The sequence below is a fragment of the Xyrauchen texanus genome, chromosome 31 (genome assembly GCF_025860055.1).
Source record: "Xyrauchen texanus isolate HMW12.3.18 chromosome 31, RBS_HiC_50CHRs, whole genome shotgun sequence".
Taxonomy (NCBI): domain Eukaryota; kingdom Metazoa; phylum Chordata; class Actinopteri; order Cypriniformes; family Catostomidae; genus Xyrauchen; species Xyrauchen texanus.
The window spans coordinates 28,743,372-28,770,285 of NC_068306.1; the positions used below are offsets into that span (position 1 = coordinate 28,743,372).

The following is a 26,914-nucleotide window of genomic DNA, read 5'->3' on the forward strand; positions in this document are numbered from 1 at the left end:
TATAGTAAACCTAGATGTTATTAGTTCAATTAACTTCCCTTTACTTTTTGACATTTTTATTTTTTACTGTAACTGGAAAATAAGCTAGAGTTCTCCAGAATTCTTACAATAAAGATTGTCGTAGAGTATAAGCATGTACATTATATACAGTATGTATTGTTTAGAGTGCAAACACACTATACACTATAATGCTACATTCAAACTAGGCATGACAAAAGCTTCCAGCATCAAATAATTGTTTTTTTTTAATTGAAAGCAAAAATTCTGTGTGAAGCGACAAAATCGTAACAGTCTGAAATTATTTGATGTTTAATACAAAGCTATGTGGATCAGGATTTTGGGCAAATTGGATTTCACTGTGGGTGGAGCTACCCACCCCAACTCAACCAAAATACAAAACAAGCAATGTTGCGTTTTGTCGTAGATGTGCCAGATAAGGACAAAAACAGTAAATAAATGTGTTTCACACTTGGTTAGGACCATCCATAAAAGTTAGAGAGATCATCTGATTGTTGTCTGTTTCTCTGTTAGAAACTGGCCATGTTGAAAGATGGTTTCCAGTTAGACTATGGCTCTCAGTCTGACCTGTGGGCTAGCAGTCTGTCCCTGGCCAACTCGAACCTCTCTTTGCCCCGCATTTACTCGGAAGCAGAGTCTCAAACAGACATACCTGCTGAGGTGAGAGACAGTCTTCAAGCCTTTACGAGCTTGTAAATGATGAATGAATGTGATGCCATATCAGTGCTTTATGCAGTTTCATCTATCGAGTTTAATGCGTTTTTGTGACTCCATTTGAATCAGTTTGTATCAAGCTCAAATAAACTGGCTGAGAAGGTGCGACTGAGCCTGAAATATGAGGAGGCAAAAAGGAGGTACCTGTTTCTTTCCTGAAATATAATTGACTATTTTTTCAACTATATGGGTTTTTCAATGGTTGATGGTTAATATAATTCAGATACTGTTACCATTCTTTCCATTTAAGCCTCTCTTTGCATTTCTATCCAATCAGGATTGCAAACATCGAGGTCCAGATTGCCAAGCTGGACAGTGAGGCATGGCCGGGCCTGCTGGACCCAGAGAGAGATCGTTTGATCCTCATCAACGAGAAGGAAGAGCTGCTAAAAGAACTGCAATATGTAACGCCACGTAAGCGAGTGCCCAGTGATGCAGAGAAGATCGAATCTGAGAAGAAACGACTTGAGAAGGACCTGCAGGCTGCACGAGACAACCAGAGCAAAGCACTGACAGAGAGGTGAGATGTTTAACTAGGTCAGCTCCAACATAGATTACAGCACTGAAAAAAGCAAACTAGATTTCTAACTTGAGTGAGAAGAGGTCAATGAAGTGACCACCAAGTGCATATTGTAGGATAGTTATGAAAATAGCAGAATTAGAATTAGTGGTGTTAGCTAAGGCTCCATCACGTTTACCTTTGCACAGCAAAGGAAATCTGCACGATCAGAAATTTCACTTGATCGACTTTTGTTGGCAAAGACATTTCCCAATGTTAATGTACACTGGCAGCCAAAAGTTTTAATTAATGTAAAGATTTTGCTGTTATGAAAAGAAATTGGTACTTTTATTCACTATAGTGGCATTCAACTGTTCACAATGTATAGTCAGGACATTAATAACGTGAACAATTACTATTACAATTAGAAAACAAATGTTCAGAACTGAAGAACTACTTCAAAGAGTTCTCATCAAAAAATCCTCCACATGCAGCAATTACAGCTTTGCAGATTCTTGGCATTCTTGCTGTCAGTTTGTCCAGATACTCAGGTGGCATTTCACCCCACACTTCCTGTAGCACTTGCCATAGATGTGGCTGTCTTGTCGGGCACTTCTCATGCACCTCACAGTCTATCTGATCCCACAAAATCTCAATGAGGTTAAGATCCATAACACTATTTTCCAACTATCTGTTGTCTAATGTCTGTGATTCGTCCACTCTAAACTTATCTTTTTGTTTTTCTGTTTAAAAGTGGCTCTAAAATGACTTTTTTCAAATGGTGATGGTGCTGTTCTTTTACATCAGTAATGTCCTGACTATACTTTGTGATCAGTTGAATGCCACTTTGGTGAATTAAAGTACCAATTTCCTTCCGAAATAGCCAAATCGGTACATTATTCCAAACTTTTGGCCGCCAGTGTATATTATATCTATCCATTTTATTCTCATTTATCCATTCCAGTGTAAATAAAAAAAAATCAATAAAAGACTCATCTAGGAGCTGTGCTCTCAATGCATCATCTGCAGGAACAGTCTACTACACTAAAGTTATTATTTAAAACCAACTTCAAAAGCCTTAGCTGCTTTTTTTTTAGAGCTTAAAAATATTTCAATAAGGCTCGATATGCAGAGACCTCACTTGCAGAAGTCTTTTGCATTATGCAAAACCAGTTACACTGCCAGAACTGTGTCCCTTGTTTTTTTGCTGCATGAGCCAGACATTATAACTGCACCCTAAAAATGAAACATCATATGCAAATTATTAAAGTGTGCTAGTATGTGGCTTGTGGTTTGTAGGGACTCTTTCACTCGTTGAGCATTGAAAAAAAAAAAAAATGTCTTCTTTCCAGTAAACATCCTTAAAACAGATGCATTTACTCTAGAAGCAAAATGCTTTCAGGTCAGGTTGCTAGGTGAGAGAACAGATACTTTTTTTTCTTTTTTTTTTTTTTTTAAATTTTTTTTAACTTTAATTGTTTCTCCTGTTCTTTTTCTTACCCTTCAGTTTGTTGAACAGGGCCCTTGTTTTCCACTCTAGACACTGTATTCCTGTTTAGCTTGGCATCTGCACTCTTCCTGTAACCTGAGCTGCACAAATGCTGGCTTTAGGCTGAACACAATATGTGCTGCTTTATATACTGCTGTTTAATAACATACCAACAACACTTCATTAAAAGAGCCATAAGAATGCAAGAGACATTGACTAAAGGTGCATTCAGTAACTTTTGTCTTTGTGTCATCTTGGAATACACTGACACCTAGTGGCTTGGATGCAGCATCATTTAAAATCAATAGTGTTCAGTTACAGATGCCATTGTAGAAATGTAGTATTCACAGTCAGCCATGATTATATTATTCAATGATGAAAGTGTCAAATAACAGGACGGAGATTAAGCGAGTAGTATTCACCTGGTCGTGTGATTCTTAAATGGCAGCCCCCACATGCGGACTTTTGCCATGTCGAATAATTGTGATAATTTACAAGAATTGTGCATGAATGTTTCACAAGGTGCATTGTGAGGAATTTTATATTAAGTGGTAAAAAGGAAAAATAAACTACATTTTTCAGACATTTTGACATTTTCAGAAGATTCCTTGCCTGTCCTGAGCTTGTCCCACTGATGATTTTGTGTTGAGGGTGGGTTGCCAGTGTATTGTGGATGTTACCACTACAGCCGCACCGACTCAGTCACCCAAACTTCCATTTTGTTTGAAAAAAACTTGTTCAGTGGCTAGGACAGGCTTTTTTTTTTTTTTTTTTTTGTGCCTTGATCTTCAATGGATTAAAATAAATGCAATCATATTGCGAGTTTATTTCTTGTACAACCCCAATTCTGAAAAAGTTGGGACAGTATGAAAAATGCTATTAAAAACAAAAAGGAGTGATTTGTAAATTATATTCACCCTTTGCAATATTGAAAGCACTACAGCTAAACATTATATGATGTGTTACCTTGTGGTTTTAATAGATTTTTGGAAAATATTGTCATTTCAGATCAGATGATTGCAACACACTCCAAAAAAGTTGAGACAGTCGAGTGTCTGTGAAACATCACCATTTCTTCAAATAACGCTTATTAAGAATTTAGGCACTGAAGACACAAGATTAAGTATAAAAGGTGGAATTTTCCCCCTTTAATCCATTATGCAGGTCTTGCACAATTGTAAGATTCTAGTTGCCATGTTATGCACTACATAATGCACCACACATTCTCAATTGGAGATGGTCAGGACTGCAGGCAGGCCAATCTTGCACCCGCACTCTCTGCTTATTCGGCCAGTGTGTGGTTTGAAGTTGTCCTGCTGAAAATTCTGGGACAACCCTGGAAAAGACAGTGCTAGATGACAGTATATGCTGCTCAACATTTGTTACATATCTGTCTGCATTAATGGTGCCCTCACAGATGTGCGAGTTACCCATGCCATACGCACTGACACACCCCCTGGCCCATACAGACACTGGCTTTTGGACCTGACACTGATAACAGCTTGGATGGTCCTTTACCTTGGCCCAGAGAACACAACAGCTGTGTTTTTCAAAAACTTTTTGAAATGTGGACTCATCGGACCAAAATACATTGTTCTACTCTTCTACTTTCCATCAAAGATGACACTGAGCCCAGAGAAGTCGGCAGCACGCCTGGACAGTGTTGATGTATGGCTTCTGCTTTGCATAGTAAAGTCTTATCTTGCATCTTTGGATGTAGCGGCAAATGGTGTTGACTATCAAAGGTTTACTAAAATAATCCCAAGCCCATGTTCATGATATCCATTACAAATGAATTATGTTTTTAAGACTGTGATGTCTGAATCCAGGGTGTAGTGAGTGACTCCTGCCAGGTCTCCTAAACAACCAAATTGGCCTGGTTGCTAGGGAGGTTAGAGTCACATGGGGTGTGTGGCAAGTTGTGGGTGGATCACAGAGTAGCATGAGCCTCCATATGTTGTGGTTCTCTGCGGTGTCATTCACAACAAGTCACGTGATAAGATTGACTGTCTCTGAAGCGGAGGCAACTGAGACTTGTCCTCTGCCACCCATATTGAGGTGAGTAACCACGTGAGGCGAGTAAAAAGACAGGTCTTAGGGATCGGAGATCACGTGAATTCAGAAGTGGTTTTCGTCTTGCCGTTTACGCACCGAGATTTGACCAGATTCCTTGAATCTTTTAACTATACTATGCACTGTAGAAGGTGAATTGTACAAATCAATTCATTTTGTTTTTATGAGCATTTTTCATTCTGTCCCAACTTTTTTGGAATTGGGGTTGTAGTTACAAGTTCATATGCTTCAATTGCAAATGTATTTCTTGTAATTATTTCTTGTGCTAAAATTAAGTTTTTCTTGCAACTCTGAGTTTATTTCTAATATTAAATCTCACAATTGTGACTTTATTTTGTGCTATCGTGCAAGAACTTTTTTTTTACTTTATCTCACAAATGTGACTATTTCTTGTAACTACTGTATTTCTTGAAGAAGAAAAATTGCGACTTTATTTCTTGTATTTACAGATTGATATCTTGCAATTGCAACTTTGTTTCTTGTAATTATTTCTCATAAAATAGTTGGCTATTTCTCACAATTGAAACTTTATCTTAATTGTGACTCATAGTTACAACTTTATTTCTTGTATTTTCTAGTTTTGCATATTGGGTATTTATTTCTTTTAATTATTTCTCGTAAAAGAAGTTTCTTTTACTTACAACTGCAATTTTATTTCTCTTTATTGCAACTTTATATCTCACAGTTGCAACTATTTCTTGTAATTATTTCTCTTAAAAGAACTTTGAATATTTCTTGCAACTGCGTGTTTGTTTCTCGTAATTGCGACTTTTTTATCTTGCAGTTGCAACTTTATTTCGAATTGTTTATATATCACAATTGCAACTTTTCTTCATGTAATTTTTTCTCGTAAAATAATTGTGACTTTAGATATCAGAATTATTTATCGGACAAGAATTGTGACATTTCTAAATAAATTGACAACTGTTAGAGATAAAGTCACAATTATAAGAAACGAAGTAGCAATTGCAAGAAATAATATCAGAATTACCTTTTCAATTTTTTGGCGGGATCAAGACACCGTACTTTTGTGGTCTTTTCAAATGACCAATGAGCTTCTACTAACACTGAAGTACTGACAAGACATCATCCTGCTCTGATCTGAGCTTTTTACTCCGTAATTCACATATCGCAAACGCGAGTGTTATCCATGGTGATTGTGTAACCAAGAATTTTACTGTATTCTCCTACACTTAAATGACTAACAAAATCAAAAGAGATGGCAGAACAGTCCGTGTTTATTGAACATAAATGCTTTTCTCACTGAAGCTGCCTACTGACACACTTTCTACAGCAATTTCTGAAGGTATAAATTCACAATCACACATATTCACGGGGTAAAGCTACTCCATTAAGCACATTCTTCGAAGTCAGTTACAGTTGTTTATGTTGATGCTGTACGACTATTCACTATTTCTGCGTTGGTGAGGGTGACAGACCTCCAACTGAAGAGAGGTTAGGTGTGACATCCTCAGCTAAAATCAAGTTGTTTCAAGTTGACAAGTGAGACACCACCCTAAGGTGTTATGGGTGTTATTGTGTTGCTATGCATTTCCCAAAGTTTTCTTGGCAGCAGCACACAGTCCTCAACCAGTCGCATGATTTGAGGTATCATTCATGTATATAGCACAAATGGTGCAAGACAAGTTGTTTGCCGAAATGTAGTACTTCTTTTTAGGGGGTTGTTCAAATTGTTAGCTCCAAGTGTGAGCAATTGTAATGGTGATGCTTGCTTAAGCAAAAACGTATAAGAAGTGACAAATACAGTAAATTTAAAAGGAATTCTCTGTGTTTCTTCATTTAGATTGAGGCTGCACTATAAGAGAAGCAAACTAGTGAAGGAACTGGAAGAGACTGTGAGGTTGGCTTCTTCCTTGCACACACAGCTGAAAAGGTAAGATACCATTGCTGACATGTGAGCCCATTCAAATCTCAAATATAATATTGACATTTTCTGTCTGTTATCTGAAGTCCACATAAAATACATTCAAATGCAAAGAGCATCAGTTATGAAACATGATTAAAGGCAGAAATATAACTTCTTTTTTTGAAGCTTTGAATATCAGCAGGAAGAGCAAACTGCATTTTATAAGTACTTTGTGTCGATATATCTGATGTTACATTTATGCAATAATGAACACACCCTTATCTGAAGAATCATCCTTTTGAAGTTATAAAACTATGCCATGAAACTCTCCTGTTTATTTTACAATAGCTTTGTGCTTACTTTTGGTTTTTGAATGATGCCTAATTTGTGTCTGGATGAGGCACATCAAAGGCATGTTGCATGGAGGAACAGTCCCTCGTGTGTCTCACTAACGAGCCTGCCATGCTTAATTAGCATGTTTACATTTAAAGTAGAATGAATTTGATGTTGAGAGTAGAAATAGTGTAGTTAGAAAACGGATTTGGGGAGAATAAAGCATGAACCGGACCTGCTGTCCAATTTATGCTGTGACACTTGGTTCGATTGCTCAGTCCGTGACCGTTTGATATGATACATTTGATTAATGTACTGTAGAAGCAAAATGGCATGTTTTTCTGAAAACACCTAAAATCTCATGTTTATTGTTTCAGGGATATTTTTACTGGAAAACAAAACACCTAAAATCTCATGTTTATTCTTTCAGGGATATTTTTACTGGAAAACAAGATAAAAATGCAGAGTAAGAAAATATATATTTTTTCATTGTGTTCTCTAAATGCAATTTATTCAGAGACAAGCAGCTACGAGAAATGTATTCTGTTACAAAAAGTGTGACCGGGAGTATAAAAAGATGCAAATTATAATCAATAGTGGTTTATTTCACGGTTTGCTTTCATATAAATTGCTAACTGTACCAGAGTTCACGTGAAGCGCACCCCAGTCTTCCTTTTCAAGTTGACAAAAAAGTGGTTCGCTGATACAGGCTCGAGTTTGGAAAAACGCTTTCAAACCTACTAAATAAAATTAATTCTGATGGACTTGGTGCCAACTAAAAGCTCTAGTACCCATAAATGAGCCATTCGCAAAAAAAAATGGAATTAAAGGAATTAAACAGAATGCAGGTGTCCCGAACATTTTTTTAAAAGTTGATGTTCATTTAAATTGACATAACATCTTAAAAACTTGGTGCTCATTTGTGACTTGAAGCGCAGTGGTCAAAGATATCCACTTAGTGCATGTTTACATAGAAATACACAGATTTGCCCTGATGGATAAACAAACAGTTTCGATGTGAATGGTCCTTAACCTCACTGATGTATGTTCCTCCCACTATCTCTTTCCATCCACATCAAAACTACAGTCTGTCAGCCAGCACTCTGTCATGTTCTTCGGGCAGCAGTCGTGGCTCGTTAACTTCCAGTCGAGGATCCCTTGCCACCTCCAGCTTGGGCTCCACCTCGTCTCTCAGCTTCACCGACATCTACCTGGAGCAGCCTGAGCTGGGAGACCCTGACTTCCAGAACAAACTGGACTCTATTCTGCAGGAGGGTAGCACCTCTGGCTACAGGCCACCCAGCTCTATTACCACCATCCATGAGAATGAGGTGTCTTCGTCCTCCAGGCCCGTCAGCAGTGGACTAGCGGTGGGCCAGCGAACTCAAGTACTACGACTCTCAGAGACACCTCACTCCATGAACTCCCTGTCCCCACGTTCTTCACTATCTTCCTTGTCTCCTCCCTGCTCGCCCCTCGTCACTGATGCCTCTTTTATGTCCGGAGAGGTCTTCATGGGTCAGGCTTCACAGATGGACTTGGATCTGCAGACCAGGTTGATGGAACTACGGCTGGATGAAGACCAGGAACAGGGGCCACTGGCTTACCGTGAAAACAAACAAGACAGCATTATGGCCACAGTAGAGTCTTCAAAAGGTACCTGGCTCTTTCCATAGGAGTCATTTATTGCTCAAAGTGGGATACAAATGTCTGAGGCCACATTGAAAATCTGAAAATCACATTGAAAGACATTTTTATAAAACAAAATAAACTAACACACAAAAGTTCAGATGTCCTTGCTTCCATTGAAGACCATAAGATGCTCTTTGCAACATTCAAATCTGAAGTGCATGCTAGCTCGAAAGCAAAAGAATACTAAATTGAATTCTAAATACTAAAGAAATGTATGTAAATATATCTAGTCGTTATGCTGATAACATTATTTGTAATGAAAATGTGTGTAATAAATTTGAAAATAAAGCAAAATTTGTGGATTTTCACTGTTGGTCTCAGACTTTTGGACCCCAGTTTACAGTGAATTAATGTAACGTCTATTATGATACTTCAGTGTTTGAAGCAATTTCAAGAAAGACTGAACCTCATTAGGTTTAATTTAATCAAAATTTGGTTTAAAACAAAAACTGACTTTGCTTTAACATGTATAATTGCACTAACTATGGATTTTATAATCAGTATTTGTTAGTGACATTGGCCCCCAATCAGTCTTTATGTCTGACACAAACTAAAGAAAACCACACAGCTTTCAGTCTTGTTTCACATTGCCCACTGAGCAACCCTGAATTTCACCTGAAACTAGAGCAACACTGTGAATGTCTAGTATGATAGGGTAGATTTACAGCTCACTCCCAGCTAGCCCAACAGGTGAACTCATTCGGGCCCAGTAACCTAACACCTGTTCAGAGCGACACAGTGTTGCATTTCTACTCACCCTTCTCTGTGCATGCAGATGCTGTTACGCAAATGAGGGTGTCAGGACCCGGATCGAGGAAGGCGGGTGTAACATCGGCAGTCTCTGATGAATCAGTAGCGGGAGACAGTGGGGTGTATGAGCCTTCAGAGAAAAGGTAGGCCACTGGATCAGATTGATGGAATTATATAAACAACTGATGGGTTTTGGCGAGAGCTATCACTGCCATGATGAATCTTAAAAAGCCCAATAAAGGCCTTGATGCGTGCAGATTCATTTCCTGTTCCTGTGACATATTTCTTTTTGGAACGGGAATTTGGGGCAGGACATATTGAAGAGCTTGTTGCTTTTTTGAAATAGCCTTTAGTTTACATCACAGCGGTGAACCATGACTTGCTACTTTCTATTGCTAGTCAGTGGCATGTGGTATGTTAGAAGGGTGCTGTCCCATTTTAGAATGCCAACATTTCTTGGATGAAATTTGTATATGCCCCTCAGTGCAAGATGAGTTATCAAAATATTTAATCAATTTTTTCTGTAATTCATAATAATAAAAAAAAAACTATAGCTTTTAAATGCTGCCTAAATGTGTTCTTAAAACTTTTTAGATTACACTAGCATATAGATGGCATCAAATTAGGGATATCAATTTTCAGACATTTTCATAATCGATTGTAATGGAAATGAATGATTAATTAATCACTGACATAATTGCAGGTTGGGATGAAACAATTAGACCGGCTAATGACCTGTGCTTTTTGTCATGCTGTACTAACACGGTGTTTGCAGAAAACATAATGTTCTTTTATATAGAAACATTCCAACACTGATTACATTGAGCCCACTTCATCTTTACAAAAGAGGAAGTGAAGGATACACATCTGTGTGGTTTAACTTCAGTGTTGCGGACCAGACGTGACATGCAGCGCACAAGCGACAGTGTGCCCTCAAGTGGCAGAGGACTGTATAGACATCATTTCAATGTCTGCTGGCATGATTACTGAATGCATTTGTGCTGAAATTAATTAATCGATGATCAGAATGCTTAATCAAATTTTTAACTGCAATTAATCGATTATCGTTTAATCATTAACATCCCTTCAGCAAAGCTAACAGATATGGACTTAAAAGCCGTTTAAAAAATAAATCTTCCTTATTTTATTTTTTTTAATCCGTGGGGACTTTGTAGGACACATTATTGCTGACAGTAGATTTTTTGGGTAAATACTACTTTCATTCCAGTTTATGTTCTCAATACTTCCTTGCTCAACTCTTATAAATTTTGTAATAATTTACACTTTGAATTACTTCACTAAACTAGTTTATTTAAATGTGAAGTGAGTAATTCCTTTTCCTCTAGTGGCACCAAATGGAATTGCAACAAGTCTTCATTGGCCGATCTAACAGATTCACCACCAAAACCACTAGATTCGCTGAGTCAGTGTTGCTGCGTCAGGCTTTTGCTAAAAAAACATGGAATATTTTTAGATTTCATTTCAAAGACTGTTCGTTGGTGTAAAATTTTGACAAGCAGGAAATGTTCATGGAACAGAGACGGGCCATATCTGTTCAAATAAATGGGAGAAATTTGAAAGCCCAACGGCAGCCAACAGTCATCCCGCCTTACAGGTAAAATGAGATGCAATCAGAAAAATCACATACCTTTTAGATACAGAAATCACCTGTCAATCAACTCGAGAACACACATGCACATTAGCTATACAAGATGGTATAATTGCATTTATTGCATGATCTGAGGTAAAGAAACACAATTTATTATACCAGTTGTGACTGAATGACACAAACTTCCCGTGGATCATCGCCGCCCTGCCTTTCGTGATTGGGCTCGCGTGATCCCAACGAAGAGCCTCATCACCGCTGCCTCTAAACACAGAGCGCATCTCTCCTTGGGAGACCGGTCTCTACCTTCTGGCATCTTTACAGGTCGATGAGTTTTCCCCATTCAATTAGGTAGGAGCTGCGCTTTCATGCCACTTGTTTACATAGAAATATAGCTGCCAAAACTGCCCAAGACCATTCCAAAAATCGGCTGATGTGTGGACTGACATACCTTGAAAAAGCTACTTGCGTCCAGAACATTCTAATTCCTTTGTTTTCGTTTACATTCTTGAAATGGTCTATAGCACCACAGAGTGCTATACAATTGGCCTACTTGCTAATAGATATTAATCTGGTATAGGAGAAAGTCAATTAACATTGACAAAATGACACACTTCACCTTTTAGACAAGGAGCATGGTTCAGATGGTAATGCGGTGCTGTGTTCACTCCCACAGGCCTGGGCTTCCTGCCGAGCAGCTGCTGGGTTATGACGATGGGAGCGTCGCGAGCAGCGCTCAGATCAAACTCGGTCTGAAGTATGAAGTGAAAGAGAAGAGGTTCACAGTGTTCATCATGCAGCTGTCCAACAGTAGTGCACTCCTCCTGCCAGCCAACCAGAACATGTGAGAACTGCACTCTCTCAGCCAGCTTCATTTAAAATCGATGGAGACATTCATTTTAATCCGCAGGATGTAATTTTGATGAAGCAACTCAGGAAGGGAAATATAAGATTATTCCATTTAACAAATGGAATGATCTCATTCAACAGTTAGGGGGGAAAAATGACAGTCACATATGCATCCTGATTTGTTCTCAAATGATTCTCTATGGATCTATAATAATAATTAAAATGTTAATGACTTCTATGTGCAATCTTTACAAAGAATTTGGCAACAGGCCACCTTAACAACATTAGGGTGAGGAAATGATTAAAGAATGTTTTTATCCTAACTTTGCACAACAGTATGATTAATCGCATTTTATTATTTGCATTTAGAATAATCTTTTTCCCTGCTGTCCGCAATCAGAACAGACCTAAAAGCCATTTTGAGTTGCGACCTACCGGTTGAGAACCACTGATCTATGATTGGCCAGTTCAGTCTTTTATTATAGCATGTGGATGGGTCTACAGACCCTCTCAGATTAGATTTTGACTCCTGTTGTATTAAAATATTTTTCAGATATGTTCGTGTCGTGGTGCTGCCGTGTTCTGAGCAAGTTCGCTGCCTGTTCCGCACCCGTGGCTCTCTACCGCAGGACTCCTTAGAACTGAAGGAAGCGTTTGGCCTGCAGATGTCCTCCACTGCTCTCAGACACAAAACCCTCCGCATTGACATCTGCACTACCAGCAAATCTGGCAGAGAGGAGTGTCTAGTAAGTGTCTCATCAGAGTAGAAGCTCAAAGCATAGGGCTATCAGACACTACTGTTGTTTATAATAACTGTTGTTGTTAATTGGCGATGGGTTAGGGAGGTTTTTGAGAACAGGATTGTTTAAATTATAGCAAATTTCCTTTTGGGGATCAATGAAGGATCTACCCTCACCGAGCACTTCATTTGGAACACTATGGTTCTAATAAAGTGCCCGACATGGCCCATCCTCATCAAGGTGTTGTGCGTTCTGAGATGCTATTCTTCTCACCACAATTGTACAGAGTGGTTATCTGAGTTACCGCAGTCTTTCTGTCAGTTCGAACCAGTTTGGCCATTTGACCACAGTCGATATCACTGAGATCACATTTTCCCCTTTCTGATGGTTGATGTGAACATTAACTGAAGCTCCTGATCTGTATCTGCATGATTTTATGCACTTCACTGCTGCCACATGATTGGCTGATTTGATAATCCCATAAATAAGCAGCTGTACAGGTGTACCTAATAGAGTGCTCAGAAAGTGCATATTTAGATTTCCTTCAATGTAATGCTACAGTATATGAATACCAAAGAGGTCAAAATACCTGATGAACAATGATATTTGTTAAGTACAGGCCTTGATTATTTATATCCTAATTCAAGTCATTATTCAATTCTGTTTCTTTCTTCTCTTTCTTGAAGGCGGGTGCTCAGATCAGTTTGGCTGATGAAGAGTATTCAGAGGAGTTCTGCACAAAGTGCTACAACCTGCTCAATTACATGTACCTGCCAGATGTGGATGGTAAAGAACACAATGAGCCTGACGCCTCCACTCAGCAAGAGCTGGTAAAATACACAGTAATGCCTTACTAATATTTCTTGGAATCTGTCTTGCCAAACGGCTAAGCTCATTGAGGACAACTTGCATCATGAAAAGGATTTATTCTTGCCGAAACAGTTCTTTCTAGTTTCTAATACTGTTGAAGATCAAATTACGTAGAATTCATTGCTTCACTTCAAATTAGTAGTTTACAATCAGGGTGAGAAATTTACATCTGCACCAGCCAAATTCAGGTTGTTTTTTCACAGTGGCATGTATTTTTGCCACTGCTACTGACTCATATTGGTCTTTGACAAGAAATGCTGTTGTTTAGTAACAATGACGCACTCTGGTTGAAATAATATTTTTTCAAGTTAGCTCTCCAAATGACATCGACCATCTCAAATTCGAGCCACAGTGCAGTTCGTTAACATGCATTAAATAATATTCCAGGTTCAATACAAATTAAGCTCAATTGACTGCATTTGTGGCATAATATTTATTTCCACAAAACATTATTTTGACTTGCCCCTCCTTTAAAAAAGTGAATGGGACCAATTTTTTAATGTTAAAATAGTCACTTTTTCAAAAGTATATCCACTAGATAAACTATATGCGTGTAAACATGATTTTTTTGTGATAAACTCACTTACTATTTAAAGTTATATCCAATTTTACAACTTATTTTCCAAAACAATGTAGTCAACAAATTTGCTGAGTTTTAACAGAAGAATTAATAGAAGTGCTTTTAGGGGGCCTGGGTATCTCCGTGAGTATTGACGCTGACTACCATCCCTGGCCCAGTTGCTAGGGAGGGTAGAGTCACAGGGTTACCTCCTCGTGGTCGTGATTTAAGTGGTTCACAAGCATTGTGAAAGACAAGTACTGCATGTTCAAGCATGTAATAAGTGAACTGTTTGTCGCTTTAAAAGCGTCTACCAAATGCATAAATGTAAATGTAAAATCCCAGGAGATCAGCATTTACAGAAATACTGAAACAAGACTGTCTGGCACCAACAATCATGCTACGCTCCAAATCACTGAAATACAAATTTTCCCCATTCTGATGGTTGATGTGAACATTAACTGAAGCTCCTGATCTGTATCTGCATGATTTTATGCACTGCTGCCAAGCGATTGGCTGATTAGATAATCACATTGATGATTGTTGGTGCCAAACAGGCTTGTTTCAGTATTTCTGTAAATGCTGATCTCCTGGGATTTTACATTTACATTTATGCATTTGGTAGATGCTTTTAACCAAAGTGACTAACAGTTCACTTATTACAGGGACAATCCCCCTGGAGAAACCTGGAGTTAAGTACCTTGCTCAAGGACACAATGGTGGTAGCATGGGAATCAATCCGGCAACCTTCTGCTTACCATTTCTGTACTTTAGTACAGAAAAGCCACGACCACTAAGCCACGACCACTCAACACATTTTCACTTACAACAGTCTCTAGAATTTACTCCGAATGGTGGCAGAAATATTAGGCAGGTGGTTTTAATGTTGTGGCTGATCAGTGTATATATATACCAGTTCTGGTGACTTTAGGTTAAAAAAAGAGGTGCTACAGAGCCAACGCCCCCCACCTTACACACCCATGTTCAAGGGGGTGTTGCAGGGCCCCCCTACCTGCCGCCCCTTGGACCCTAAAAAAACATTAATATCCCACCCTGGTTACAATGAATTAATGAAAACATTAACTTAATGTGAAACATGAACTTTATAATCCGTAATTAACATAGTTTATGATAAAAAATATAGCATAATTTCTTTGCAGATGCCACTTTGATTACATTTTTTATTTAATCAACTATTATTATAATTTCCTATTTTATGAGTGACAAAAGTGTACAAATGCTTTTTGGAGCCAAAAGTATGTTTTTGTAAGCATGCCCTTCCTAACCAGTTTCAGAAAGTTCAAAATATAGACAAATATGATGTCTTTTATGCATAATAGTAACCTTCATTCCTTTTTTTTTAGACTCCAGCTCCCAGCACTTCAGAGAGCGCAGCTGCACACCTGCATAATGCACCTCTGGAGGACTGGTATGTTACCTGTCACAACTAGGAATGTAGCGCAAAACTTTAGCTCATAAACAGCCCAGTATAATAACCTTTCACCTCATTCAGCTCAGCTGTCAACTTAACAATGTGTCAGTGTGAGTCTGAGATTCAGATCATATCCTATATCCCACCCAGGCTCGACACAAACAATTAACAACCTGTTCGGATCTCAAATTGCACCTCTTTCTTTCCCAACCCCTATTTTCCTTTTGAATTACCTCCTTTATGCTGTCTCGCTGGAGTTCATTACACAATGACTCACTTTCTCTCATGTTTGTTAAGCTCACCAAAATGTAACTTGTAACGTAAACAGGTTGGATGACATTATTGGGCAGCATTCCTCTTTCACCCAGTCTGGACTTTTTTGATACTCGTCCTACACCCTTTATATTATACTGCATGGCCAATTAATTCAATATTTAGATTTATGCTCAAAGAAATGACTGGAATAGCAAAAGCTCTCTGTGCCGCTTGTCCAAGGGCAATCTCATGATTTCAACCAAAACTGCACTATAAGATCTGATAGTTTGAGAGTATGACTTAACCACAACCACCTGTCATAGAAATGAATAACAAGAGGGCAGGAATGTGGCATGTTGGCATTTTACAAGAGCTTTTCCACCCTCAATCACAGTTTCTTCTGATAAGGTGAACACTCGAGAAATAAAAGCGTTGCTCTTTTAGGAACATTATGGTATGTCAATGATGACACTTACACCGTTTACGTTTATAGTTACGTTAAAGTTGATGGGCTGAATAGTATTAAAGTTAAATAAATAAAAAAATATATATATTAATTATGGTAATAGTATAATTAAAGTATTAATTTCTAATTATTACTTTACTATTTTACAAAATTGATAATTACCTTAAATCTTATGTGTATTTTTTTTCATTGTTAAAATACTTTCTCCTGTCCCAGCTTAATATGCAGAGACAACTATATATAAATTATTTGTAGGTTGATTTCACCTAAAATTCTAAACATTTTGGCATGGTGTAAACCTTGTGGCTCTCAGGTGCTTTCAAACATTGATCTGTTTGGGCGGCCTGACAAGCCAGACACAGCAACATTGACTCAACCAATGGTGTGAGTTTGGAGCAGGATTATTTGTTTGCTCAACCAATGGCTGACAAAGGGTGTATCCGGAAATCTGTTTGATTATAATATACATTTTTGCAGTTCCTTTTGGTGACACTAGTTCACAGAAATTACACACTTCAGCTTTAACAAATATGACATGAAAATCACAGTAACTGCCAGGTTTTCTTCTTTTTTTTTTCTTTTTTTTTTTCTTCTATTTGATAAACTAAAATACAACAAATAAGGGCGGCTATGGATCAGTTGGTAGAGCGGGTCAGCCACTAATCGCAGGATTGGTGGTTCGAATCCCGGCCCACACGACTCCACATGCTGAAGTGTCCTTGGGCAAGACACTGAACCCCAAGTTGCTCCCAATGGCAGGCTAGCACCTTACATAGCAGCTCTGCCGCCATTGGAGTGTGAATGTGTGTGTGAATGGGTGAATGAGTCACAGTGTAAAGTGCTTTGAATACCGTTAAGGTTAAAAAGTCGCTATATAAGTGCTGACCATTGACCATTTACTTTTCAAACTTAATTGTGTAATTGAGAAATGGAACTTTGAACTTGAGTTTTGAGGGTAATTTGGAATTATTTTAAGGAATTTGTTAAAACACTGAAAAAGAGTGAATCTAAACTGGAATTAAAATCCTAATTACAAAACAAAATTAAAGTGTCTGAAATGTTCATAACTCTAATAACCCTGTGTGATTGATAGGCCTGCAGAGGCTCTGGAGGGTGATGTGTTCGTGGATGGAGAGGCTAGTGATTGTGAGGAGGATGAAGAGTTCTACCATGAAGACTGTCAGTGGAAACAAGAGGAAGAGACGTTGACGCCTGCACCCAATGCAGTCATAACGGAGAAGGTGACAGCGCTGCATCATTTGACACAGCAAAAGCTTTATCATCGTTTTAAAAATCAACGTCGGGTTGAATTTATTTTGTTTTTAAATTTTTTTATGTTTCCAATAAAACCTGATTCTCTTGCTTTATAAGGTGAATAAGGAGACCAGTATGGACGGTCTGCCCCATTCTGCCTCTGTAGTTCGTCCCAAGGAGCGACGACAGGACGTCCATCAGCAAAATCCTTTTATGCGAGGAAACACCATCATCCGGTCCAAGACATTTTCCCCTGGACCACAGAGCCAGTATATCTGCAGAGTGAGAACACGCACACACACTCACTGTTATTTTTCCATAGTAAAGCAAGTAATAAATACATAACATCTTTGCTTATGCATAAGATTCATGCACAGAACATTATTTATCATTTACAAATTTTTCAGCACAAATACTGCTTGATTACCATTGAACTAATGCCCTCATTCTTCAAATCACCAGATTAATCGCAGTGACAGTGATAGCTCCACACTTTCGAAGAAATCTCCCTTTGTCCGGAACGCCTCTGAGCGACGCAGTGTTCGAATTAAGAAGGTAAAGAATGAAAATGACATTGTTACTTCATCCTAAAAAACAAGTCTTACTATTTGAAGACCAATTTCCCTATACATTTAGCTGTTTATTAAAACCCTTCACACATTATTATTCTTATCAGGTATCCCAATAGATTTTTCTCAGAATGGAGAGTTGAAGTTTGTAAACAGCGGTTTAATATTTAATGCTGACATTTCTGTGCTGAGGTTAGTTTTAATGAAGCACAGACTCTTACTGAGCCTTAGATGACACATTTACACAGGTAACTGCACATAGAGCTTCATAGATTTTGAGTTGTAGCAGATTGTATACAGTACTGTATATGAGCAAATGCATAAAGTACAGTCAGGGTTTATTTTGCGATTATGTCTGGTTGATAGTACATTATCCTGCTTATTACAAAGACTTTAAATACTGATTTGAATCGAAATTATTATATTATTTGAGGGTTAGTTTTTGTCAACTATTCAGTAGAGCTGCACGATTAATCTTTATAAGATTGCAATCTAGATTCAGACTCCGACGCAATCTTATTCCTAAATGGCAACGATTCGGAAGGAGCTATGCATGTTAACGTTCCAGTGGCTACTACTAAAGTTAAAACTTAAAGTACTGTTTACTCTGTCCTCTATTTATTTACTGGGTCTTGAATAATTACTTTAAAAGTTTGAACCAACGTTTACAAAATATATTTTTTGCATTAATAACACTGCTATTTGGTTTATTATGTATTAGTTGTGCCCTCTTGTGGATTTAGGACTTTTTTAAGCATATTTTTGATTTACAACTTACACTTCCTACTTTTTGTTTATTGCATTCTTTTTAAATAGACTGAAGCAAAGAACATTTTGTCAGAACTTTTATTAAATTACATGTTACTGTGTTTGGTAGCCTAATGCTCAGTTTTTGTAAGTCACTGAATAAACGTGTTTTTTTTTTCTTCTTCAAAAGTGTAAAAGAATCGTGATATTTATTCTAAGCAAAAAAAAAAAAAACTTGATTCTAAATTCATCCAGAATCATGCAGCTCTACTATACAGTTTAGTGGTGATTATTATACATACAAATTTGACAGCAGAATACCGTGATTGCCCAAGCAGAATCTAGTATAATATAGCGATCCATTAAATATCAACAGTGTGATGTCTGTATTAAACATACTGTAAGTTGCTTTAGATAAGTGTCAGTGAAATTATTTCTCAATACACTCACTCACAGCCACCGATTCAGGTGAAAGGTCTGGACGGACTCCTGTGTACCTCTCTAGACCTTGAGCTGGACTTGCAAGTGACTCGCACACGGCACAGCCGTCTGAACGAGGATCTGCGTGTGCTGCGGGAGCTGAAAGAGCAGTTGGAGAAGGCCCGGCAGCAGGGGCAATACGTCCTGCCCACATGGGTACAGGAGGACGAACGCTTCCGTCTGCTGCTCAAACATGCAGAGAGACAGGTCAGTCGGGGGAGACATTGCTGCATGTGTCTCGTGACCATGATGCTCTGAAATATTTAAAATTGAACACAAATATAGATTACAGCTGATGGCTACAGAAGAGGGGCAGATTTTCAGTGAATTCCATCTGGGTTTCCATTCTAATGTCTGATGCTGTTCACACACACTCTCCTCAGACCCAGGAAGAGCAGCTACAGGAACAGAGGGTAGAGAAAATGATGCGTGCAGCAGCTAAGGATGTGCACAAGATCCGTGGACAGAGCCTCAAAGAAGTTCCTGGGGTCCAGTCCTTCAGGTGGGCTTTTGTTCCTGTTTCTGAAATGCTCCAACACATTCCCTTCCTTAACCAGGAAGCTGCCATTGGCCAACCAGCTTTATCAGGAAGAATATGCTGGTTTGCCAACAAGTTTTGCTGGTGAACTGCATGGAGGTGATACTGGACCACCACCAAATAAGCACTAATCAGCATTGACCAGCTTGGACCAACATGGGAATTCATGATGTTCCAAGCTGGTCTTTTCATCAGGGTATATTTGGTCTTGTTAGACTTCCAAGTCTTTGTAGTTGGGGAAATCATAGCATTGTTCCAAAAAATAGCAAGTTACCTGCATAGAAATGTGGCTGCCTTTTAGTAGCATCATAAATAAAATAGAACCTCATAAGTGACTAATATGGAATGCTCTACTTGGGCAGGAACTTCGTGTGACACTCAAATAGCACTCCTCACATGAAGCTAGGGCTGGATGCTATGGTTTCAAAAATGTATATCTCGATATTTTTCAGCCTATTGACAACATTCAATATATGTTGTATATAAAAAAATCAGTATTTGCTCTGAAATGGTTTAAAATATATATATTTATATATATGTATATAAAAAAAATCTAATTGTATTGATATGCACATTTAGATTTTATATACAATAATGCAATGTAGCTTAAGATAAACGTAGCTTAAGATATTTACTTTAATGCTTGAGAACTGCTCTAAAAGTGCTAAAAACACAAGTCCATGAGTCACTGGTTTATTCTGAAGCCCTCACAGACCATGTTTATCACTTTTTAATCACAGCCTTGTGCCTAGGCCTGCATGAAGCACAGGGGAGAATCGGCTCACAATTAATTACAGTAGATTTAAATGTAATCCATCATTTTCCTAAACACGGATGTTTTCCATGATTCATAATGAAAGCCTGCTTAAATGAATGAAAATGAAAAGTACCGATACTGATAGTGATTTTGACTGGGCCTGTCCAGAGTGGGTTGATGGCAAAAGCGAGTTCCTGTGGTTAGTTACGTTGATGTAATTAAAGGAATATTACAGGTTCAATACAAGTTACGATCAGAGACAGCATTTGTGGCATAATGTTGATTACTAAAAAAATAAATTTTGACTCCTCTATCCTTTTCTTTAAAAAAGCTAGATTCTGGGTTCCAGTGAGGTACTTATAATAAATGTTAAAATACACACTGTTTCAAAAGGATAGTGTAAATAATGTGCATGTTAACATGTTTTTAGTGTGATAAAATCACATACCAAACTTCTTTGTAAAGAAACTTCGTTACTATGAAAATGTAATGCTATAAACCCTAAAACCCTAAATTGACCATAAAAGCAATGAATACATGTTACAGCTCACATAGTACACAAGTTTTAACAGAAGAATTGATTGTTTTTATAAAAATTTTCTTTAAACCCTCCAAAAATTGGCCCCATTCACTTTATATTGTAATTGCCTCACTGTATCTGCTATATTGCTTTTTTAAAGGAAAGGAGGGATGAGTTGAAATATTTTTCGTGGTAATCGATATTAAGCACAAATGTTCTTGATTGAGCTTAACTTGTATTGAACCTGGATTATTCCTACTTCAAGTACTTCAGGTTATGACGGCCAACAACTGCACAGGTTGAACGTGAACACATTTTTACTCCAACAAAACTTAAAATGATTTGTCAGTTTTATCAAAATAATAATTGCGCTGCCATCGGCAAGCACCGCTTTGAACTCCACATGAAAAGCGCTGCAGATATCTTGTTCTGGCTTTATCTGAATTGCCGTTTTGATAAAAGTTAAGACATGACATGCTTCTGTGGGCATTTAATTGTGCCCTACTTAGGCTGCAAATTACTAGATTTCTGCCACAAGTCCCATCTGGGCTAGTTTTGTACAACAAATAGCGTTAAGAATTAATTTACCTATCACTTCACTGATGCATTTGTTAGTGGTGTGTGTGTGTGTGTGTGTGTCAGTGTAACAGTGTAACAATGTCCCCAGAAACATCGCAAAGATTCAAATAAAATGTCTGAATCTTACATCATAATGGTGAATGCATTTCTAGCATTAAAGAAAATCAGCGTGTTTAAATATTTTAAATTAATTGTGTGCATTCATTTTGGCAGCTCTAAAAAAAAAAATGCATAGCACAAACAAATATTGGAGAAAAAAGTGATCCGTTTTCGGTATTTCATGACATTTTTCAACTTGTCATCTTAAAGAATTTTTACACTGAGCTTGTCGCAATGTATTCTGAAAAATGCCATCACCTTAAAAAAATACATGCAATTCTGCCTTAGAATATGGCCAAAATTAGATATCTTAGGTCACATCCTCACTAATACCTTTTTGTTTGAGTACACAGTGATGTAGGTACATTTACACCTCACATCCACACTGTAATGGGCGTTTCAAAAAGGCTCTCCATTAACACACATTAGAAAACAAAACTGAGGTTTCAGTCTTGGAACAAATACGTGTGGATGTGGCCTTAAAAGGCAGCATGCTGTTGCTACCTACCTTTTGAGTCGGTAGTACGTTTATGATGTCTTAACACATCATAGACGTCTTCATAGGTAGACCATTAGATTTTGGAGCAGAGCTCATATCAACTAATAACTTTTCTATCTATGTGGTTTTATATGCTTTATATCTGATAACATGAAGTTTCAAGCTGTACTTATTGTCTGGTGTAACCTCTCTTAGAGAGAAGATGGCCTTCTTCACCCGAGGAAAGATAAATGTTCCTGACCTACCAGCTGACGACGTGTAGAAAAGAAGTATTTCCGTCTTTACTGCTGGTTCCATGGAGACGAAACTAACATCTGGCAGTATCATGAACAATTGTGTGAAAGAAAATGGATGTTGGCGCAGGAAAAATGTCATTTTAGAACACTGAGTTTTAACTCTCAAAAATGAAATTGTATTGATCCATGTCTTTTTTTTTCTTCTTTTTTTTAAGCTAGACTTCTTTTTTTCTTTTCTTTCCTTTTCTTTTTTTTACTGTCATTGTGTTCTGTTACTAAAACAAGTATGTTGGTATCTGTATTAGGTATTTCAGTGGTCATTCAAAAACACCAGCACGATCTCTGAAACGAGTTTTAAACATGCTGCTCTGCTGATTCGGGCAGGACTGCTTACTGTATCTCTTGAAGATGTGAAAACAGATACTTACGGTACTACTTCCATTCATAGCACAAGGGTTCAGGAATCAGTATCTAGCTTTCTGTTGCAATGACAGAATGGATGGGCATAAATCCTGCGATCTTAGTCATGTCCCACTACAAACAACCTGGTTCTGTCCACATTTTTGTTCAATGATATGTGCGTTGGACAAGTGTTTTTTTTACAAATAGTTGAGGCATGAAATGAAAACATGTTAAACAGTTAACTAGACCATTATGTAGTAGATTAATTGGATTGCCTACAGCTCTTCGTGTTAATTGCACATGCAAACAGGAAACACGTTAGTGCAAATGTTTGTAATATGATGTAGAATCTGCACTTAGTCCAACAGACTCTCAGGTAGAATATCCGATAGTTCATGCACTTTAATAGAAATCAGATAGCGAGGAAAAGGCATTGATATAGACTAGAGAATGAAACAAAAAGCACACTTTGAATGCAAAGATCATATCCCATCGAAGTGAAACCCCATTTCTGAGCTCTTTTTACATCATTGGATATATCTACCTTCTTTTTATGTTTTCTCAACTTCCCATTGTAGCACATGCAATGGCATATTGCATTAGTTTTTCATTCCTTTTGGTTTAGACCTGACATACCCAAACTCCAGACAACAAACACGGTTTTGTAATTGTTAGTTTATTTGACTTGTTATCCATCAATTAACTTTGAAAGCTTCTGAACTGAATGTAGAGAAAATGAGAGAAGCATTTTTTGTGTTTTGGTGAAACTCACAAAGAAATGTCTGTCATTTTTAACCCCAAAATCAAAAGTAAAAATAAATTGTGTTTTGTATGAAAAAAACTACGATTTTTTTTTTATGTACTGCAACATTTTTTTTCCTGACAATTAAGCTCACCTCTCCCTACAATCTCATTACTGTTATGTAATTTTTTATTTTTTTATTCACATTACTATAATACATAATCTGGGTTTGAAATTAAAACCTGTCAACCCGCCAAATGTGAGTATTTCATGTGCAGTGGATGGTGGTGTGGGCGACCATCTCCGTGTGACATGACAAGAATTGCATTATACACAAAGATAAGGCATTTACGTTTGAAGAAACATGTATCATTTATATATTTGGAAGAACAAAAGAAAGAAAAGCCATTGATGCACGTGTCGGATTCGCTGTGTGTTCAGAGGTTCTGTGGCGCTCTGCCAAGGATGAGCGCAGCACGAGTGTGTCTCACGAGACAAGTTATATGCATTCATTATACACAGGATATATAAATGAAAAATCAAAGTGACTGGTAAAATTGCATTTTTAATTTCCCATAATAGTAATTAGAATATTATTTATTTTACTTTTGTCTTATTATTATTATCAACATTATTATTTTGCATTAGAATAGGCTACTGAGAATTGGGGTGAAAATAATGTCACAATGGCAAAAATCTTAATGGTCTTAATTTTCTTTATGCAAAAGAATATACACTGTGCCCTCCACTAATATTGGCACCCTTGATAAACATGAGCAAAGAAGGATATGATAAAAGTCTTTATTGATTATCCTTTTGAACTTTCATTCAAAATATTAACAAAAAATCTGTCCTCTAATGGATATCAAACGATTGCAAACACAACAAGTTTTATAAGAAATATATATGTGGCAATTATTGGCACCCTTTTATTCAATACTTTGTGCAACCTCCCTTTGCCAAGATATCAGTTCTGAGTCTTCTCTTAAAATTCCTAAAGGTTGGAGAACACCAGGCAAGTGATCTGAGACCATTCCTCCATACACAATCTCTACAGATCCTACAAATTCAGAGGTCCATGTTGGTGGACTCTCCTCTTCAGTTCACGCCACAAATTGTCTATGGGGTTCAGGTCAGGGAATTAAAATGACCATGGCAGAACCTTGATTTTGTGGTGAGAGAACCATTTGTTTTGATTTTGATGTGTTTTGGATTATTGTCCTGCTGGAAGATCCATCCAGGGCCCATTGAAAGCTTTCTGGCAGAGGAAGTCAGGTTTGGATTTCTTAAACTGTTGGTATTTGATCAAGTCCATGATGCCATGTATCCGAACAAGATGTCCAGGACCTCTGGTAGAAAAACAGCCCCACAACATTAAAGATCCAGCACTACATTTACCATGGCATTGAGTACTTCATCTATGTGTGCGCCAAACCCGTCTGGTGTTAGCTGCCGAAAAGCTCTTTTTTTTTTTCCTCCATCTGACCAAACCTGGTTGCATTTGAAGTTCCAGTAGTGTCTGGCAAACTGAAGATGCTTGAGTTTGCTGTGGAATAAGATTAGAGTTTTTCTTTCTTGAAACCTTAAACAACTTGTTGCGAGTTAGGTGACGTCTGATTGTTGTTTTTGAGACTTTCTGACCCCAAGACCCAACTAATTTCTGCAAGTCTCCAGATGTGATCCTTAGAAATTCTTTGGCCATTCGAACCATCCTCCTCACCTTGCGTGGTCTAAACATCTCGAGTTGATTGGGACTTAATTATTGCCCTGATGGTGAAAATGGGTATTTTCAATGCTTTAGCTATTATCTTAAAGCCACTTTCTATTTTGTGAAGCTCAACAACCTTTTGCTGCACATCAGAACTATATTCTTTAGTGTGATTGATGATTAAAAGAATTTGGCTTGTTTTACCTCATATTTATACACCTGTGAAACAGGAAGTCTTGGCTGAACAATTTAATGTTCCTGGCCACCCAGGTGTACAAAATATTTAAAAATATGAATGTAAATATACTTCAAATGTATTTTAAGAATTTCTAGGGGTATCAATAATGTGGCAAATGTGTTTCGGAGAAAAATATTTATTTAGTCATGAGCTTTTTTCCCCCTTTTGATTATTTTTACTTAAATTAATGGTTAGATATTTGTGAATATTTTGTATAAAAGATAAATGGAATAAAATACTAAAACCTGTTTCATTTATATGTTTTACTCATATTTACCTAGTGTGCCAACATTATTGGAGAGTATTATTTTCTATTTAAATATATAATTTATATTTTGGAGTAAAAAATGTTCCATGGCATTTTTTTTATGAGATTCACACCTTTATGAATCATACAAGAGCTTTGTAATGTTTTTAGCTTTTGAATTCTATGGCAAGGATACAGCAACACATCTAGGGCACTCAAAACAAAAGCAAAAGCACACAGTTCTCAATTTTCCTGTAAACACAATAATGGATCATACCCCACTGCAGAGAACCATTTGCATAACGCTTGGAGACTCCTCATACGGCAAGAACCACTGAAGATTTGTGTTATGTATATGCAAGCTCCCCTCCCACTGCACTATATAATATAATATAGATTTTGACTAAACCAAGATGAATTACTTGGAAAGTGAGTTAAATGTTACCATGTTCCATGTTATTTAAATCCCTTTTAAAAGTAATGATTGCTTTTAACCATCACAGGCCAAGTTTGATGACTGTTTGAATGTAGCACATTTTTAAAGCCCTATTTAAAGCATTATTGTTACATTTATAATATTGCTTAAAGGGATAGTTCACCCTAAAATAAAAGTTCTAACACCAGTTACTCACCCAAACCCATATAGCTTTTCTTTTTTCCATGAAACACAACAAATATTAGGCAGAATATTAGGGTATGACAGCCTAACCTCAATTGAATCTTTTTTCCATAAAATAAAAGTCAATTGTGAGAGCATAAGTCCCTAACGTTCTACATAACAAATTATTTTGTCTTCCACATTAGATTGAAAGTCTAACGAGTTTGGAACTCATTTTTATCTCTAGCTCTACCCAGTGGTGTATGGTTTTGTAAGATCAGACAGAACTGAATGAAGCTGTTAATTATTTATATTTAGATCATAACAGGTGTTATTGGAAGAGGTTGTCACACTTTTGTCTTTAGCAGCAAAGAAAACCTTTATATATATATATATATAAATATATATAGTCTTCAACCTCAATGTAAAGGTCACTTGTACAATCCAGCTGTTCAATTAGCAAATATATTTTCTACATTAGACCCAAAT

The 26,914-nt window shown here is 37.4% G+C and overlaps 1 protein-coding gene across 1 annotated transcript in view; it reads left to right on the top strand.

Moving 5' to 3' along the window:
- LOC127624612 (protein KIBRA-like) overlaps positions 1-23,789 on the top strand; it is a 44,052-nt gene extending 20,263 nt beyond the window's left edge. Inside the window, exons 7-22 of the mRNA XM_052099402.1 lie at positions 532-678; positions 802-872; positions 1,010-1,252; positions 6,598-6,687; positions 8,081-8,649; positions 9,461-9,578; positions 11,718-11,885; positions 12,444-12,636; positions 13,317-13,460; positions 15,424-15,488; positions 17,306-17,453; positions 17,584-17,748; positions 17,929-18,021; positions 19,239-19,469; positions 19,646-19,764; positions 22,450-23,789. Coding sequence (XP_051955362.1) covers positions 532-678; positions 802-872; positions 1,010-1,252; positions 6,598-6,687; positions 8,081-8,649; positions 9,461-9,578; positions 11,718-11,885; positions 12,444-12,636; positions 13,317-13,460; positions 15,424-15,488; positions 17,306-17,453; positions 17,584-17,748; positions 17,929-18,021; positions 19,239-19,469; positions 19,646-19,764; positions 22,450-22,516 — 2,631 coding nt within the window. The 3' untranslated portion in view covers positions 22,517-23,789. The remainder of the gene's footprint in view (positions 1-531; positions 679-801; positions 873-1,009; positions 1,253-6,597; positions 6,688-8,080; positions 8,650-9,460; positions 9,579-11,717; positions 11,886-12,443; positions 12,637-13,316; positions 13,461-15,423; positions 15,489-17,305; positions 17,454-17,583; positions 17,749-17,928; positions 18,022-19,238; positions 19,470-19,645; positions 19,765-22,449) is intronic.
- The last annotated feature ends 3,125 nt before the right edge of the window (positions 23,790-26,914 follow it).